General features: G+C 52.5%; 1 protein-coding gene across 1 annotated transcript; it reads right to left on the bottom strand.

The window, feature by feature from the left end:
• Positions 1-4740: 4740 nt before the first annotated feature.
• EGR1 (early growth response 1) lies at positions 4741-8639 on the bottom strand. The gene is made up of 2 exons (XM_026508082.4): positions 8009-8639; positions 4741-7303 (listed from the first exon to the last, which is right to left on the bottom strand). Exons 1-2 carry the CDS (start codon positions 8316-8318, stop codon positions 5976-5978), a joined length of 1638 nt encoding a protein of 545 aa, XP_026363867.3. The 5' UTR covers positions 8319-8639; the 3' UTR covers positions 4741-5975.
• Between the last annotated feature and the right edge of the window lie 8459 nt (positions 8640-17098).

The following is a 17098-nucleotide window of genomic DNA, read 5'->3' as shown; positions in this document are numbered from 1 at the left end:
TCTGCTTCTCCCTCTCCCTCCGCTTATCCACCCCCCACCCCCGCCCGGCTTGTGCGCACGCGCACACCTGCTCTCTCTCAAATAAATAAATCTTAAAAAAAAAAAAAAAAACCTCAGAACTGAGAGGTGGGAATTCAGTAGGATAAGGTTTTTGACGAGTGAGTGAGTGGGGCCTGTGTTCCAGAAAACCCATCCAGGGAAGAGCCCACAGGAGATAGTGATAACGTGGACAGATAACCCCTCAGGACGAGTGTCCCAGGGCAGCCGCCCACACCATTTGAGCTTAGCCCCTTCCTCTGTTTGAGGTCGAAGTGCCTCATCAGTATGTAGCCCATCAGAAAAGTATCACCAAGGACTCATTTGCCTTAGCTTACCTTTGCCAAGCTGAATAAATAACAGCATACCTTGCTTAGCCTTAGATGTCTCATTACCAGGAAGGTATAAACAAGTGGGAGGGAGTTTGAAATAGGGCAATAAAAATGATGAAGGGGCTGGCTCTGTTTACGTGAGGAAAAATTCAATGAAGCAGATCTTTAGGAGGCTGGGCCCTGACTGTGTGAGCCTGGGGGAAGATGGGTGATTATTGTTTATAGCAAAGGGAGGTGAGTAAATGGGGACACGGTGGGAAAAGGAGCCAGAATGGGGGACTTTGGAGTAAATGGGGACACATCCACCCAAAGACTTGTACTCAGATGTTCACAGCAGCTTCATTTATAATAGCCCCAAAGGGAACCAACCCCAATGTCCATCCACAGGTGAGAAGGTGGGCAAATCGTGCTATAGTCATAGAGTGAAATACTCCTCAGAAAGAAAAAGGAGTGAACTACTTATACAAGCAACAACATGGATGAATCTCAAGATAATGATGCCAAGTTAAGAGCCGGACCAAAAGGAGTACATATTGAATTATTAAATTTATATGCAACTCCGAAAAAGTGCAAACTGATCTATACAGTGAGAGAAAGCAGACCAGGGGTTGCCCCAGGGACAGGGATGGAAGAAGGAAAGATTTCTGAGGGGCGCAAGGAGAGTTTTGGCAGTGATGGATATGTTCAATATCTTAATTGTGGTTACGGTTTCACCTGTGAACACATATATCAAGACTCATCAAACTGTACAGTTTTTTCTATATCAATGGCACCTCAGTAAAGCAATAACAATGACAATAATAATAATAATAACAAACGACCTAAGCACTGAAGAGAATGGGCTCATTGGAGAGAGCTCCCGAAAAGAGAGATGAGATAGATTTTCTTGCAAATGAGGAGCTGAGCTGCCAATTTGACCTAAGAGAACTTCTCCAGTAAGCTTTGCAAAAGGTTTTCCAGGTTCTAGAAATGGAAAAAGGGAGATGGGAAGAAAAGTCACTACAGTGGAGGGCTAGATTTGCTATTTGGGTGCAGAAATCTTATTAGCACCTGGAAGCTTATGGGTAAAATGTTGAAACCTTATTTGCTCAAAGCCTGATTCTTTTAGACTTGGCCTCATTTCCCTTAAGACCACTGAGATCTCATTCTGCTGATCTTCCCCACTCAAACTACACCAAGTGTGGCTGAACCAGGGAAAACAGCAGGGATGGGGAGACAGGAGGATGTTGGAGGAACTACCTCTGACCCTATAGTACCCATTCCTGACTCTATTTCTTCCTGGGGTTGCAGGTTCCAAGAGCAGGGACGTAGAAGGAAGCACACCTTAAACACAGCCTGACCACCAGGCTGAGCTATGTCTTTCTGAGTGCTTAGAACCTTTCCAAAAAGATGACGCTCAACATCCCTGAAATTCAAGAGAAAAGAATATCACTCAGGTACTAGGAAGAAGGGTCAAGGGTCCTTAAAACCTGTGTTTTTTGTTTTTCTTCAGAATCTAAACCTAGCCTTGGCTGGCCAAGTTTCCCTGCCCCCTCTCCTCTTCCACCCCACTCCTCTCTGTCCTCCACATCCCTGAAGCCCTAGACAATGTCCCCGGTTCAACACTGTCTGGGTCCCTTCTTAAACCTCAGCCTTGATGATGATAGAGCTTTTATCAGCACTGCCCTGTGCCCTTGGTTTCAGGTTTCCCTCACAGAAGCAGTAGTTAAAATGAACACGTTCCTTTTTGTTGTTGTTGTTGTTGTTAATACTATAGGACTGTAAAATGGGGCAATTTTTGAATCTTGCTCTATTTCAGCTATACAGAGAAACTTGAGTTTCTAGTGGCAGAATCCAAAGGAACCCCCTGGTGACAGGACTAATAAAAATTAGCTAGCAATCTCGGCAGAATTTCTCAACAAGCGATCTGCATCAGAGTTGCCTGGTGTGGCTGTTATCATGACCAATTCCAGGCCCCCATCCCAGACCTCAATAAGATGCCCTAGGAAGGGGGCCTGGGAATCTGATTCTGATGCATTGTAATAAAAACATAGGAGATTTTCTGCTTTAAGGGAACAGAGTCTTCTTGCTCCTTGTTCATATTTTATTCTTGCCATGCTCTCCCTCCCCCTCGCCCCCTCCACCACCCCACTCCCCCGCCCTGGTAGTCTGTGGTGAGAGATTATTAAGAATGTGTAACAGGCATAGACTTGTGTTCCTGGGCCCAGAGTGAGATGGGGAGGGGTAGGTGGGGCTGGGAAAAGGTGTGTCAATACAAATATTGTCTCATCAGGACCTGGCAATTTTGCCAGGAGACTCACAGTGATGTGCCCTTAGCTAGAGAAGGTGGCTTCGTTCCTCCTGCTCCAAGCTGAGGAGTCTGGTATCATGGGAAAGGGCAGAGATAAACAGTGTTGGTGGTTGAGGACTAGAATGGAAAAGAAAGAACTGGGCCAATGCCAGGAGATTGTTGGAAGTCCCCTGGCTCCAGGAGCAGTGTTCATGGGTAACCTGGGAGACCCTCAGAGGGAGGAGTGGAGGAGGTTAGACCTCAACCCCATTCGAGGCCTGATAGCCATACTGGGTATAGAAGATACTTCCTTGTCCTTGACTGGGAAGATCAGAAGTTGAGAGGGGAGCCAAGGGTTGGGAATTCCAGGACATCAGCTCTATTGTACCCAAGTGACCAATGGATGGTAGTCCCTGACCAATTCATAAAAGGCTCAAATCAGGGCTGAAGGTAGTGCTTGCATTCAGTAATCTATCCATTCACTCTCCCAGGCAGAGTCACCAACACCGTCCCTGGCTTACATACAAAGCAAGTCAATTGAGCTGACTCCTACTTACCCTTCCCAACTCAGTTTTTCCACTTTTCCTAAGTCCCTGGGTGGGTTGGATGTCCTTCTCCGTCTCTCATAGAGTCCCATGCTTGTCCACATGATATAACACCATGTTATAATTTTTGGCCTACATCTCTGTCTCCTCAACCGACAATCTGCATTGTTGTGACCAGCTCAAGGCCTCTCACAGAGTAGACAGATGCTAATAAGCCCATAAGATTTGCTCTAGCCTTGAGTGTGCACCATCAGGGAGCTGAGGCCAGGGAAACTAGCACCTCAGGCCTCCTACACAATGGGGACAGACTTGGTCTGGATAGGAACCTTAAATACCAGGCCAGTCTCCTGCCCACTCTGCCCTGTATTCCTGGAAGCTGCCAAGGATCACAGCTCCAGCTGGCAAGTAATGAGATTTCTTCCTGGAAGGATTCTTGGCTTGAGAACTGGCCTGTACCTCTTCTAAGCTTCTTTGACACCCTCAGGTTTCTGGGGGCATGGAGGATGGGTAACAAGGAAGGAGAGGCTGAGTCAGCTCCAGCTGTGTTCCTACTTCTCAAAGCCCTTGTGCCCACCCTTTATCTTCCCCAAGTGTATATAGTAGGGATTCCCAAGAACATAGCTTTCCCCAACCTGGGGTAGAGAATGCGGGGCAGGCCAGCCAAACATTTGAGGCCAAGAGAATAGCACTGCCTCCGGGCATTCATGTTCCACTTCTACCTGTGGCCTTCTTTAGCTTTAATTGACCAAGATAAAGCTGCAGACCACCAGATTGAGGCCCAGTGTCAGGAAGATACCCACACACAGTTCTCAAAGAATTCACTCCAATGACATACAGCAGGGACAACTCTGAATGGAATTTCCTCGTCTTGGGGGGTGCCTGGCTGGTTCAGTCAGTAGAACATGTGACTCTTGGATATCTTGGTTGTGAGTTTGAGCCTCATGTTAGGTGCAGACATTACTTAAAAATAAAATCTTAAAAAAAAAAAAAAAAGGCATCTCCCTGTCTCTGTAAAAACCCTTCCAAGCCCTCAATAAAAATGGCAAAAATGGGGGGGACCTGGGTGGCACAGTTGGTTAAACGTCTGACTCCTGGTTTCAGCTCAGGTCCTGATCTCCCACGGTGAGATGGAGCCCCAGTTCAAACCCCACGTGGAGCCCCTCGTGAGGCTCTTTGAGGAGTCTGCTTAAGACTCTCTTTCCCTGGGGCGCCTGGGTGGCACAGCGGTTAAAGCGTCTGCCTTCGGCTCAGGGCGTGATCCCAGCGTTCCGGGTTCGAGCCCCCGTCAGGCTCCTCCTCTATGAGCCTGCTTCTTCCTCTCCCACTCCCCCTGCTTGTGGTCCCTCTCTCATTGGCTGTCTCTATCTCTGTCAAATAAATAAATAAAAAATCTTTAAAAAAAAAAAAAAAAGACTCTCTTTCCCTGCCCCACCCCCCATGCGCATGTGTGCGTGCGTGTGCGCTCTCTCTCTCAATAAATAAATCTTAAAAAAAAAAAAAAAAGATGGCAAAAGGGCCCCCACCCCCAGCCCAGGAAACACGCACCCAACTGCAGCTATTTTATTTTCCTTTTAATTTTTCTGAAGGATATACACCACATATCCCATGGGCAATAAAGCGCATTCAATGTGTTTATAAGCCAAACAGTCACTTTGTTTAAGCAAACACAAGTACAAAGTAAAATAAAACCACAAAATAATGAACCGCATGTTCATAACATACAAAAATGGCCGCCTACTCAGTAGGTAACTACAACATTCCAACTCCTGAATATATTTATAAATTTACATTTTCAGTTAAAAAAATAGACTTTTGAGAGTTCAGATTTTGTTTTAGATTTTGTTTTCTTACATTCTGGAGAACTGAGGCTTAGCTCAGTCCTCTTCCTTATTTTGCTCCCAAAGCCTCCCCCGAATCATCGCTCCCTGCCCCCCTTAAGGCTAGAGGTGAGCACGTCCCTCACAATTGCACATGTCAAGCTGTCAGCAAGGCGCATCACACAAAAGGCACCAAGACGTGAAACTTTTTAAACCAAAAGGACGAAAAAAGAACACTTCCAAAAAAAAAAAAGAAGAAAAACCAAACCATATTTTGTCACATGTGAGAGTACAGTCGGGCAATATTTACAAAAAGGTTAACGGAACATCACTCTGACACATGCTGATTAATACCAAGGACTGCTGTTTCAAAAAAAGCTTCAAACTTAATCGTCACAGCATCATCACAAAATAAAGGATCACCGTTGGTTCGCTTGGCTTTTCTTTTTTTTTTTTTTCCCAAAGTGAGGACCTAACTCCAAATAATACAATAGAATATGCAAATTATCTTCACATCAAGAGTACCCCAAGAAAAACAAAATCCATGGCACAGACACTGTACAAGGGTGCAGGGCTGGGCTCTGAGGGGCCCAGACCCCATTTTTGCCAACTTGATTTTCTAGCATTGAAGGGAGCAGGGGGTCAGGCATATGATGGAGATGATACTGAAATGATATATCCAAAATCCATGCAAATCAAGTTCTTTGGATAGAGGTGAAGAACTTGGACATGGCTGTTTCAGGCAGCTGAAGTCAAAGGGAGTAGGAACTGGGGAGGAAGGGCAAGTGGGCAGAAAGGATTGCAGGCCACCAGACCTTTCACGCGACTCTGGGGTGAAGTAGAGTGGGAGGATTTGGCTCTGAGAACCTCCATCTCACCTAAGAGGAACCCCCTCCTGTGGCCATCTCCTCCTCCTGTCCATTAAGTCTCTTGTGTTTTCTTTTTTTCTCCCTTTTCCCTTGTTTCCCCTTTCCCTTTAGCAAATTTCAATTGTCCTGGGAGAAAAGGTTGTTGTCATGTCCGAAAGCCCTGTGGAGGCGCTGAAGGAGTTGGTGACAGCTGAGGAAGGGAAGCTGCTGACCTGGGCTGGGAAAGCAGGGGGGACGGAGGAGTATGTGGTGGCCACTGAGGGTGAGGGGAAGCCACTGTGCACAGGGGATGGGTAAGTTGAGGAACCGGGAGAGGAGTAGGAGGTGGGCACAGGTGATGGATATGAGGTGGTAGCTGGGGACGGATAAGAGGTAGTAACTGGGGACGTGTAGGAGGTAGCCACCTGGGACGGGTAGGAAGAGAGGGAGGTGGCGGCAGAAGAGGCCACAACACCTTTGTCTGCTTTTTTGTCCTTCTGCCTTAAGTGGATCTTGGTATGCCTCTTGCGTTCATCGCTCCTGGCAAACTTTCTCCCACAGATGTCGCAGGCGAAGGGCTTCTCGCCTGTGTGGGTGCGGATGTGGGTGGTGAGATGGTCACTGCGACTGAAGTTGCGCATGCAGATGCGACACTGGAAGGGCTTCTGGCCGGTATGGATGCGAATGTGGCGGGTGAGCTCATCCGAGCGGGAGAAGCGGCGGTCACAGGACTCCACCGGGCACGCGTAGGGGCGTTCGTGAGGGGGCGTCTTGCTGGGCCGGTTGGGGTACTTGCGCATGCGGCTGGGTTTGATGAGCTGGGACTGGTAGGTGGTGTTGAGGGCCTTCAAGTCCTGGGAGCCCGACTGCGTGGCAAAGGCCTTGATGGTAGACAAGGGAGTGAGTGAAGGCTGCTGGGTACGGCTCTCCAGGCCTTGGAAGGGCTTCTGGTCTGGGGTGCCCAGGCCCAGGTCCCCCTGCTGTTGTGGAAATAGATAGTCAGGGATCATGGGGACCTGGAAGCCACCCTTGGCAGCAGGATAGGCAGGCGGCGGGTACTGAAGCGCGGCGCCCGCGGAGCCGGGAAACGCCTGGCTTTGTGGCTCAGGGAAGATGTCAGTGTTAGGTGTGGGGAACGTCGGTGCCGCTGAGTAAATGGGGCTGCTGTCATTGGACTGTACTGCACAGCTCAGGGGTGGGCTCTGAGAGGCAGAGGAGGAGGAGGAGGCTGCCGGAGATGGTGCTGAAGATGAGGTGGCCGGTGGGTTGGTCATGCTCACAAGGCCGCTGACCAGGCTGAAGAGGGGCTCAGGCCACAAGGTGTTGCCACTGTTGGGTGCAGGCTCCAGAGAGAAGCGGCCAGTGTAGGTGATGGGGGGCAGCCGGGTGGTTTGGCTGGGGTAACTTGTCTCCACCAGAACCTTCTCGTTATTCAGAGAGATATCAGGAAAAGACTCTGGCAGGAGAGAGAGAAGGGGGAGGCCTGGTTACTGGAGAGCAGTCGCTGGAGGACGAGAAGGACCCGAGCTGCCAGGCAAGAGGTCGGGCTGGCTACCATTGACTCCTGAGCTGGTTAATAATTGATAGCAGCAGATTGCAATGTTCCTGGACCCGCTCCAGCGGCGGAGCCCATTTCAACAACAGCTGACGCAAATACGGAGAATCCCCCTCCACTGCAGCTCACAGCGCTCCGCAGCGGCGGCTGCGCCACGGAGGGATTCCCGCCAGCACCCCTTCCGCCGTGGCGAGTGCGCGCCCCCTACCCCCGGCTGCCAGGACATCCCTGGGCACGGATCACGGCCCTTCCTTGGGGACAGGCGGCTGGCAACGCAAGCCTGTCTGGAGAAAGGGGGGCGCAGCCCTGCTCTTCAAAACAAGCCCTACCCCCCTCCACCCACCCACGCAGCCCGAGCTCTCCATCCAAAACAGAAGCTAGCTCCTCTGCGCACGGCTAGGGACGAGGAGGGTGAGGGTGAGAGTGGATGTCCCCAGGTATCCCTCTAACACATGACCCTGAGGCAGGGAAGGGAAACCCCACTTGCATCCCTGAGGTCCAGGAACACTGCTGCTGCGGTGAAGGGGGCGCTGCAAGGCGGTGGGGAAGGACTGGTCGCCAGGATGGTGGCGAAGGGGCTAATCCTCGGCGTAGGCCACCGCTTACCTGCGGTCAGGTGCTCGTAGGGCTGCTCGCCTGCCTCCCCCTGAGGGTTGAAGGCGCCGCTGCTGCTACCGCTGCTGCCGCCCCCTCCACCTCCACCGCCCCCGCTGCTGCTGCTGCTGCTGCTGCTGTTACCGCCGCTGCCCTCCGAGGCCCCGGCGGCACCGAGGAACTGGGGAGCCCCGTTGCTCAGCAGCATCATCTCCTCCAGCTTAGGATAGTTGTCCATGGTGGGCGAGTGAGGAAAGGAGCCGAACGGGTCGGAGATCTGCAGCGGGGACATCAGCTGCATCTCGGCCTTGGCTGCGGCCATCCCGGACGGGCGGGCTGGAGAGCTGGTGTTGGGGCGGGTGGGCGCAGCCCGGAGCCGTAGCTGCGGGGGACACACTCTCGGGGGCCTGGCCGGGTCACATGCGGGACGCGGGGGACACTGTGGCGAGGGCAGGTGGGGCCTCCAGGCTCGCCCTCGCCGCCGACCGGTGTGGACGCGGCGCTGCTACCGAGGCTGGGGCAGGGGCCGGTCCTGCGGCGGCGGAAGCTGGTGGCGACGGTAGCTGGCGGCGGCGGCGGCTCCCCAAGTTCTGCGCGCTGGGATCTCTCGCGACTCCCCGGATCCGCCTCTATTTGAAGGGTCTGGAACGCCACGGGCCAGCCTCCGTCGTGACGTACATGGCCATATATGGGAAGCAGGAAGCCCTAATATGGCAAGACCGGCCGGGAGGACCCGGAGTGACGTGAAGCCCCCTATCCGAGAGCGGTGGGCACCGCTGTCCCGCACCCCGGCCCCCGCGTCGACTCCTGCACCCTGGGCGCCCAAGCCTCGAGAAAGCTTAGGACTCAAGCTCAGCTGTGGACTCCCAGACCCAGGCTGCTCCAGAGTTCCCAGTGTTGCCCCCGCCTCTTCCCTCCTCCTTCTTCCCTCCTCCCGGAGCCGGAAGCGGCCGGGCCATATCGGGTCGTTCCAAATAAGGCGCTGCCCAAATAAGGGTTGTTCCGGCGGGGGATCCTTCCTGCTCCTTATATGGCGTTTCCGGGTCGTTGCCTGCTGCTCCCTGGCTCCCTCCCTCCTCCCTGGTTCCAAGCCGGGAGCCCGAACGTGCGCAAGAGCTGGGGACACCCAGGTGGAGGTCTCGGGGCTCGTAGAGCTAGGTGCACCGCGGCTCAGGCGGCTCCCCAGCGGGGACTGGACTGGGGAAGCCCGGGCCCGGGGCGGGGGCGAGGGCGAGTCGGGCCGGGGTTCTGCCACCGTCATCCAGGGCCCTCCCGCCCACCTCTGGGACCGTGGGAGCGGGGCGGGAGCTAAGGGGAGGAGTGACTGGGCTGGCTGGGGCAGAGGCCGCCCAGGAGAGGCGGAGCGTTGACCCCCCGGCCTAGACCAATGGCACGATGGCTTTTCAGGTGTCATCGGGGAAACTGAGGCTAAGAAATGATAGCCGGATGGTCCCCGACGTTCCTTTGCGTTGTGGTGGGCTACCTGCTTCTCAACCAGGAGCTGGTGGTCCTTTTGGTGGTAGGAGACTTCCCCACCTTTATCCAGAACAAACGGAGGTGGGGCGGGCAGTGCGGCAGTCTGAAAAGGGGGCTTCCCTATGGGCTGCCTGGGGACCCCTAGGCTGGCACATAGAGGACGTGCTTAGCGGCCTGGTGCTGCCCCCTGGAGGTCCCCTCTCCAGCTCGGTTCCCCGGGCCCCGGGCCGAGTGAGCTCTTCCTCCGCCTTCCTGCTCCTCCTCCCTGCTCCTGTGCTGGGCGCGGAGCCAGGCCGGGGGAGCCTTAGACGCAGTGAGCACGAACTGAGCAAGCGCCGCAGCCTGGGCTCTCCCTGCAGTCCCTGGGGAGCCGCCACCGCCGAGGCGCCCAGACTCCGGGTGGGATGACACTCCCCTCCCCAAGCCAGGCTAAGGGCGGTGGAGGGGGAGCGGGCGGGGGGGGGGGTTGTAGTAGGCGGGAACGATTTCTGCAGGTCTCCCAGGAGCCGGACGTGACGGGGAAGCCCTCTCGGTCCCATCACCACCCCCCGCATTCAAGTGCGCACCCCAAAGAAAACAGGGATTCCGAGAGGGAAAGGTTCCTGCTCTAGCTCTGAATCCAGGGGAGGTGCTGTTTTTTGAATTTAAAAAGAAAGCAGAAAGTATGTGTGTGAAAGGAGGTGCTGAGGCCCCCGGGACAGAAGGGCGCGGGGCTGGGGTCTCTGAACCCAAACAGGTCGGAGTCAGGGGGTTTAAATTGGGGGGGGGGGGGTTGCATAACTCTGGGGCTTCATCCGTCTGTATCCCTTACACACACACACACACATACACACACATTTTCTTATAAAAATCTATTTAAGGAATACAGCAATGAACCCTGTCTCTGTGCTCTGAGTTCCCCAACCCAAAAGCCTAGGGTGGGGTGGGGGGCCCACTGCCACCGCCTACCATGTTTTATATTAGGGGCATGAGTGGTATGCCTCTCTGAGGCCTCCTGCCACTCAGGGTCAGATGGTCTTGTGTCTAAATGCCCATTTTGCCACTCCTTGGTGGGGTATCTCGCTTTTTTCAACTGTAAAATAGAGCTAATGTTCATGATACCCACGTGGAAGGATTGTTGTGAAGAAACTGAGACTTACATGGACTGAGTCTCTGAAGTCCCAAAGCACAGTGCCTGCCTTGCAATTGCCATTCAATAAACGGTGGCTATTGTTATTTTCTGGGGGCTTTTGGCCCTCAGGTCACCCACAATTCACCCACCCATCTTCAGCCTCCAAGTAAACTCCAGTGACCCTTTTCTGAAAAGTTGTACAGAGAGGGAGAAACATTCCAATTCTAACACAGGGGACATTGTCCCGAAGAGCTAATCTGAATCTTTCTTGCTGCAGTAGAACATCATTTCCCAGAGCAGAATTTTTCAACCTTGCTGATATAACAGAGTCACCTGTGGAACTCTGAAAAAAAAAAAAGAAAAATGTTTTAACCCTAGAATAACTGTGTCACAATTTTTCTGAGCTTGTGAGTGCCACAACTGAGCAGCTTCCTCCTCCTAGGATCCTCCTGTTGCAGGGGAGCTGCCCAGACCCCAAGAGCGCATCTCCCCACCCCAGCCAGAGCAAACCAATTCGCCTATGAGTCTAATGTGCAAGATGACCTAGGGTATCTCCAGGTCCTTGCTGAAGGTGGACACTGGAAATCCTTATAGTCTGCATCTTTTGTTTTGCATATGCAATATCAGTTCCCCTTTCTCTTCATAATAGCTCCTAGCTAGTAATTTCCTTTAGGGAACCAATCCAGTCCATGTGGTTGGAGGAAGATAACCCCATTCCAGATCTAGGAGTGGGTATGGCACCCATACCTAGCCATCCATCTAGGAAGCTCCAGTCTTGAGCATTCCATGCCCCTAGCCACAGCAATTGAGTCAGGATGGGCACATGACCCAAACCGGGCCAGTTAGAAGCACTTCTGGGATTTTTTCTGGAACTCTTGAGAAAGTTCTCTCCTTGGTGGTACTAAACCAATGGAATGTAAGCCTGGAGGTCATCTTGCCTTGAGGAGTGGAAAATCTACCTGAAAATAAAGCTAGTGCAGAAGGAAACAGAAGGTATTTACAGGCAAGGTGAGTCTTTAATACAACCTGGGCTTTTTAGTTATGCAGGCCAAAGCATTCCTTCTCGATTTAATAAAATAGGCTCATTGCAGTTTCTGTTACTCACAACCCACCAGTGTCTGATTAATACACTCATTATCCACAACAACAAAGAATTTTTCTGAAGACTGTATGGGCAAGGCCTGGGAAGGCTTACGGCAGAGGGCCCTGCCTCTAAGGAGCTTACAGTTGGGTGGAAGGAAGACTGGAATTCCACGTTGCAAGAGAATTAAGAACAGGAAGTGGCCCTGTTAGCCACCACATGTCAGTTATGCTGAAGAACAGAGAAGGTAAGGGGAGCAAGAGATTCCAGGGAGGGGGGCAGGGATGATGAAGAGATTTTGGAGGAGAGGGAACATGAGAAGGACCAAACTTTGTGGTGAGGAAGTGAGGCAGTTTCGGGCCAGGGTTGAGAGTAGGGTGGCCAGGAGGGTCCTTGTGTGCTCTGTCTGGAAAAAACGGGCTGGGGTAGAGAGCGTTCCAATTGGGAGATAGTAGGAGGTCAGGTTGAGTAAAACATTTATTTTTTTAAGAAAAGGGCTTATTGGCCATTGCTTATATCAGAAGCAGTGCTAAGTCTTTGGGATTCTGCAATGAGGAGGCAGATGTAGTGTTGCCCTCCTGGAACTTGCCATTCAGTGGGGACAGACCGAACTGCCACTCGGTGGGATATTTGTGTCCAAGTAAGCAGCTACATAAATTAAAAGGATGATTTCAGATTATGGTAAGTATAACATACTGGAGAGGTGAGGGAAGGCATCTCAGAGCAGGTGACATGTATGCAGAGACATGAAGGATGCCAGGAAACCAACTCTGCATAGAGGAGCGTGGTGGGGAGGGCGTTCTAGGCAAGGGGGACAGCTGGGCAAAAGCCTCAGGAGGGAAAAGGCCATGACCAGTCTAGGCCCTCCGGCTATGGTGTGGGCTGTGAGATGGGATAAACTGTGTCCCTCCATCCTCATCTTCCTTGTTCTGCACTCTACAGCTCCTTACAGATGAGGAGGTGGCCTTCTCAGCCCTGCTCTGCCTTCGTGGTTGAAAGGCCCTGGAAGACAGCTTCCACAGGAACAATGAGAGGAGCTGGCTCAAAGCCCCTACACGCTGCCCAGACCTTAGCCATCTCTGTCACTGGGAAACCAGTGACAAGAAGGGCCTGAGAGCCTCCTGCCTGGATGGGGTTATGCTCTGGGTCTGCCTTCTCAACGATAGGGCTGGAGGCATCTAGGTTATCCCTATTCTCCTCCCGTCTTTTGGCTAATGGCACATTCTTGTTTGCTGTGACTGGGGGTACTGAAAGGGGAGGAGACAGAGGGAAAAGAATCCTCCCAAGGAGGCAAATCTCAGTTGGGGGTTTGAGTACTTAACTTGTGACCAACAACCCTGATGGGGCAACCAGCCTGGGGCCTAAAGGAAAGACTTGAAGGGAGGTTGGGGGTAAGGAAGACTCAGAACCACTCCCGCACCCTGACCCGGGTATCTACAGGACTCGAGGGAGCATTAGGGATGAGTATGGGACGCTCTCGCCTTGGGTGACTGGTGCCAGAAGCCCTGGGAGAGAGGCTCTCAGAGGGTGTGCCGGTCTCAGCTGCCATCCACACTCTGACTTTCCCTGCAAACAGGAGAGGAGTGGGGGACAGAGTGGAGAGCAGAACGGAGCTTGTCCATGGCAGCTGAGGTTCCAAATGACAGCCAGTGGGAACCATCATGGCTCAAAATTCGACCCATGGCTGAGCAGGCTGCAGCTCTCAGAGGAAAACAAGGCCCTTTTTCCATTGCCACTTCCTCCTCCCCAGCCCCAGGCTACGTCAGCACCCACATGGGCTGCTCAGATCGTGGTTTGCCACGGTGGTGGCCCAGCCTGGGGCTCAGGAAGTGACTCTCCCTTCAGTTCTATATGGGGTGCTTGTCACTCTTTCCGATATAGCTGATGGGCTCCGCCGGAAATATGGAGGGCCTGGCCTGCAATAGTTCTGGGGGCAGCTAGGCTCCTACCCTGTGAAGAGTTGTGAGGGGTGAGAAGGAACCTGAAGGGGCCAGGTCTGGCGGGGGCTGGGGGAAGGAGGCAGAAGGTGCACTGACAGAGGAGGAGGCTTGGAGGCCTGAAGAAGGACCAGGGGAGATGAAAGAGAAAATAACCCCGGAGTGTTGGGGCATGAAGCTATCTTATGTGCTTCAATTACGGATGGGGAAACTGGTGCCAGAGGAGAACCCCAAGTCCCAGGACAGGTGGAGAGCAAGCTCTGAGAAGGGCCCATGAAGAGTGATGCTGAGGCCTGAGTCAGAGGGGGCCCCCTGGCTCTGAAGAGGGAACCTGGCATGCTCAAATGGGATCCAGGAGCTGCAGGAAGAGACCATGGAGGATTTGGCCAAGGTTGGGGGATATGCCTAAGACAGTTGGGGTCACACATCAGACACAGGTTGGGCGGTGGGAGGTGGCACAGAGCATCTGTTAAGGGCAGAGGGAGTCAGTGAACACTCAGGTGGGGCTCTCCAGGTCCCTTCTGCCCCAGAGTTAACGAGCAGATGCCGAGAGAGGCTGCTGTCTTTGGACCTCCGTCCCTTTACCCTGTGCTGTGCAGCCCCTGTCCCAGGCCCAGGGCTATCAGGACCCTGGGCTTAGAGGACAATCTGGCCTGTGGTGGCTTCTTTGCTCCTCCCCCCCCCCCCCCAGCTGAGTGTGCAGCAAAGCTGGCTGCAGAAATCTCTGGAAGCTTGTTGGGCAGGCAGAGGGAGGGGAGCGTTACATAAGAGCCCACTGATGTGCAGGAAGTCTAGAGCAGCCTTTAGATGAGAGAGGCAGCGTTCCCATCCAGCCTAGAAAAGCAGGAATAGCAACGGCAGTTATTTCTGGCCCCTCACCACCGCCCAGCCCAGCTCCGGGGCTGCTCAACTTCATGGTGGGTGAGCTTGGACCCTGCAGACCTGGTGGGAGGGGGAGGGAAGGAGGGGACAGGCAGCTCCTGGGGTTACCCCATTGTGGCACTGGCCTCACCCCCCACCCCAAAACACCAGGATGCGGCAGTCAGTGGTGGGTGCTTGTTTTTTCTGATTTTCCTTAATCTCTAAATGCATTCTGTACCCCCACCCCACCCCCAAGACACATTTACAGTGTGACAGGCTCTGTGCTAAACATCGGACAGGTATTTGTCTTTGCAATGCCTTGTGAAGTAGGAACCATTCTCACCCCCATTTCATTAATGTCGAAGGGGGCTCAGAGAGGGTGGGTGACTTGATTAAGGTCAGAGAGCTGGGCAGTGGGGGAGCCAGGAGTCCCATCCAGACAGTCTGGCTTCAGAACCTCTGGCTGAAACCTAGCTCAGGCCAAGAACCACATGTTCTCTGGGGGCCCAGAATGAATTGGACAAAGCTTTCACACTCTAGGGGTTCTGGAGTCAAGTCGAATAGGGCAGAGAGACATGTGAACAGGTCCTTTCAACAGTTACTTATCGAACATCTGCTCCTCTAGGCATTAAAGATACAAAAAGAAGTAAAAAGGTGACTCCCTGTTTTGCAGTTCGAGGTCTGGTGGGGGAGACAGACAAACAGGCAATCACAACAGTGTGATATGTGCTATCGTGGGGAAAGCACAGTGGTTGGGGGAGCCCCTCATCCGGCTCCCACTCACTGAAGTTCGTCCGGGCAGTCAGAGCGCCAACTGGCCATTTTGCAGGAGGCTGGGTGCGGAGGGCTGCTGTGAGCCAGCCAGGGAACCATGCAGTCCGCCGGGAGAAAGGGTGAGGTCTGGATGCCTCGGCCCGGCTATCACACACTCCCTTCAGGGGCCTCCCCATCAGAGACAGAGAGCCAGAACCCGGGACACCCAAACTGACAGGCAGCTCAGCCCAAAGGGGCATCCCTTTCCCTTGGTACAGCGGCAATGGGGTAGTCGGAGAAGCTGGACGAAGGGTCTTTTTTCCTTATCTCACCAACGCCTCATCTACTCCACCCATATGGGAAGTCTGTGAGGGCAAAGTCAAAATGAGTGAGTGAAGAGGAAGCTGGAATACAGAACCAGGAAGAAGAGCTTCGCTCCTGGTTATCATACTGATAAGAGGAGATGAGTGGTAGGAAGAGTTAGCGCCTATCCTATCTCAGGAATGGGGGCACCTGGGTGGCTCAGTTGGTTAAGCGTTCCACTCTTGGTTTTGGCTCAGGTCGTGATCTCAGGGTCGTGAGATCGAGCCCCATGTTGAGCCGGCTCAGAGGGGAGTCTTCCTGAAGATTCTCTCCCTCTGCTCCACCCCCACCACTGCCCCTCAACCCCCCGCAGCCCCGCCCCAGCTCTCCAGCACTCTCAAATAAATAAATAAATAAATAAATAAATAAATAAATAAATCTTTATCCTTAGGAATGTCCCCAGTGAGGTGTTCCTCATACTCCAGGCAGAAGAAGCACTTCTGTTCCCGTCAGCAAAGGGAGGGGTCTTTGGAACTTCTAGGACTCTATTTCCCTCCCTTCAAGCCTCAGAGAGAGCCATCACGGCAGGATGACCAAGTATTCAGGCTGATATTGGACTCAGTGTCTTTTAAAAAAAATCTATTGTGATAAAATATACATACCATAATATTTACCATTTTAACCATTTTTTTAACCTTTTTTTTTTTTTTTTAAGTCAACTCTATGCCCAACATGGGGCTTGAACTGAGGACCCGGAGCTCAAGAGGCGCATGCTGTACCGACTGAGGCAGCCAGGCGCCCCACCATTTTAATCATTTTTAAGTGTACAATTCAGTGGCATTAAATATATTCACAATGTTGTGCAACCATCACCACCATCCATCTCCAGAATTTTCTCATCATCCCAAACAGAAACTCTGTACCCATGAAACAAGGATCCTCCGTCCTGCCCCCTCGCACCCACCCCTAGCAACCTCTAGTATAGTTTCCATTTCCGTCTTGATGAATTTGTCTATTCTAGGTACCTCATGTAAGTGGAATCATAATATTTGTCCTTTTTTGACTGCCTTATCTCACTTAGCATAATGTTTTCAAGGTTCATCCGTGTTGCAGCATATGTCAGAATTTCATTCCTTCCTAAGGAATAATATTCCATTGTATGGATACACCACATTCTGTTTATCCTTTCATCTGTTGACGGACACCTGGCCTGTCTCCACCTTTTGACTATTGTGAATGATGCTGCTATGCATATTAGTGGGCAAGTATCTGTGGGCTCTTTTTTTTTTTTTTTAAGAAAGATCTCTTTTCTATTTTTATTTTTTTTTATTTGTCAGAGAGAGAGCATAAGCAGGGGGAGCAGCAGAGGGAGAGGGAGAAGCAGGAGCCTGATTGGGGGCCGATCCCAGGACCCTGGGATCATGACCTGAGCGGAAGCCAGACACTTAAGCAACTGAGCCACCCAGGCGTCCCTGGACTCTGTTTTTATTCATCCTCCATCAGCTACCCCAAGAGGGATTAAAGTTAGATTTAAGAAGGACTTCCTGATTTTGTACCACCAGTGACCAAAGCAGCAGCAG

The sequence above is a fragment of the Ursus arctos genome, unplaced genomic scaffold, assembly GCF_023065955.2.
Source record: "Ursus arctos isolate Adak ecotype North America unplaced genomic scaffold, UrsArc2.0 scaffold_5, whole genome shotgun sequence".
NCBI classification, from domain to species: Eukaryota; Metazoa; Chordata; class Mammalia; order Carnivora; family Ursidae; genus Ursus; species Ursus arctos.
The sequence above is the reverse complement of the archived record's forward strand: the minus strand, read 5'-3'. Positions and strand labels throughout refer to the sequence as shown.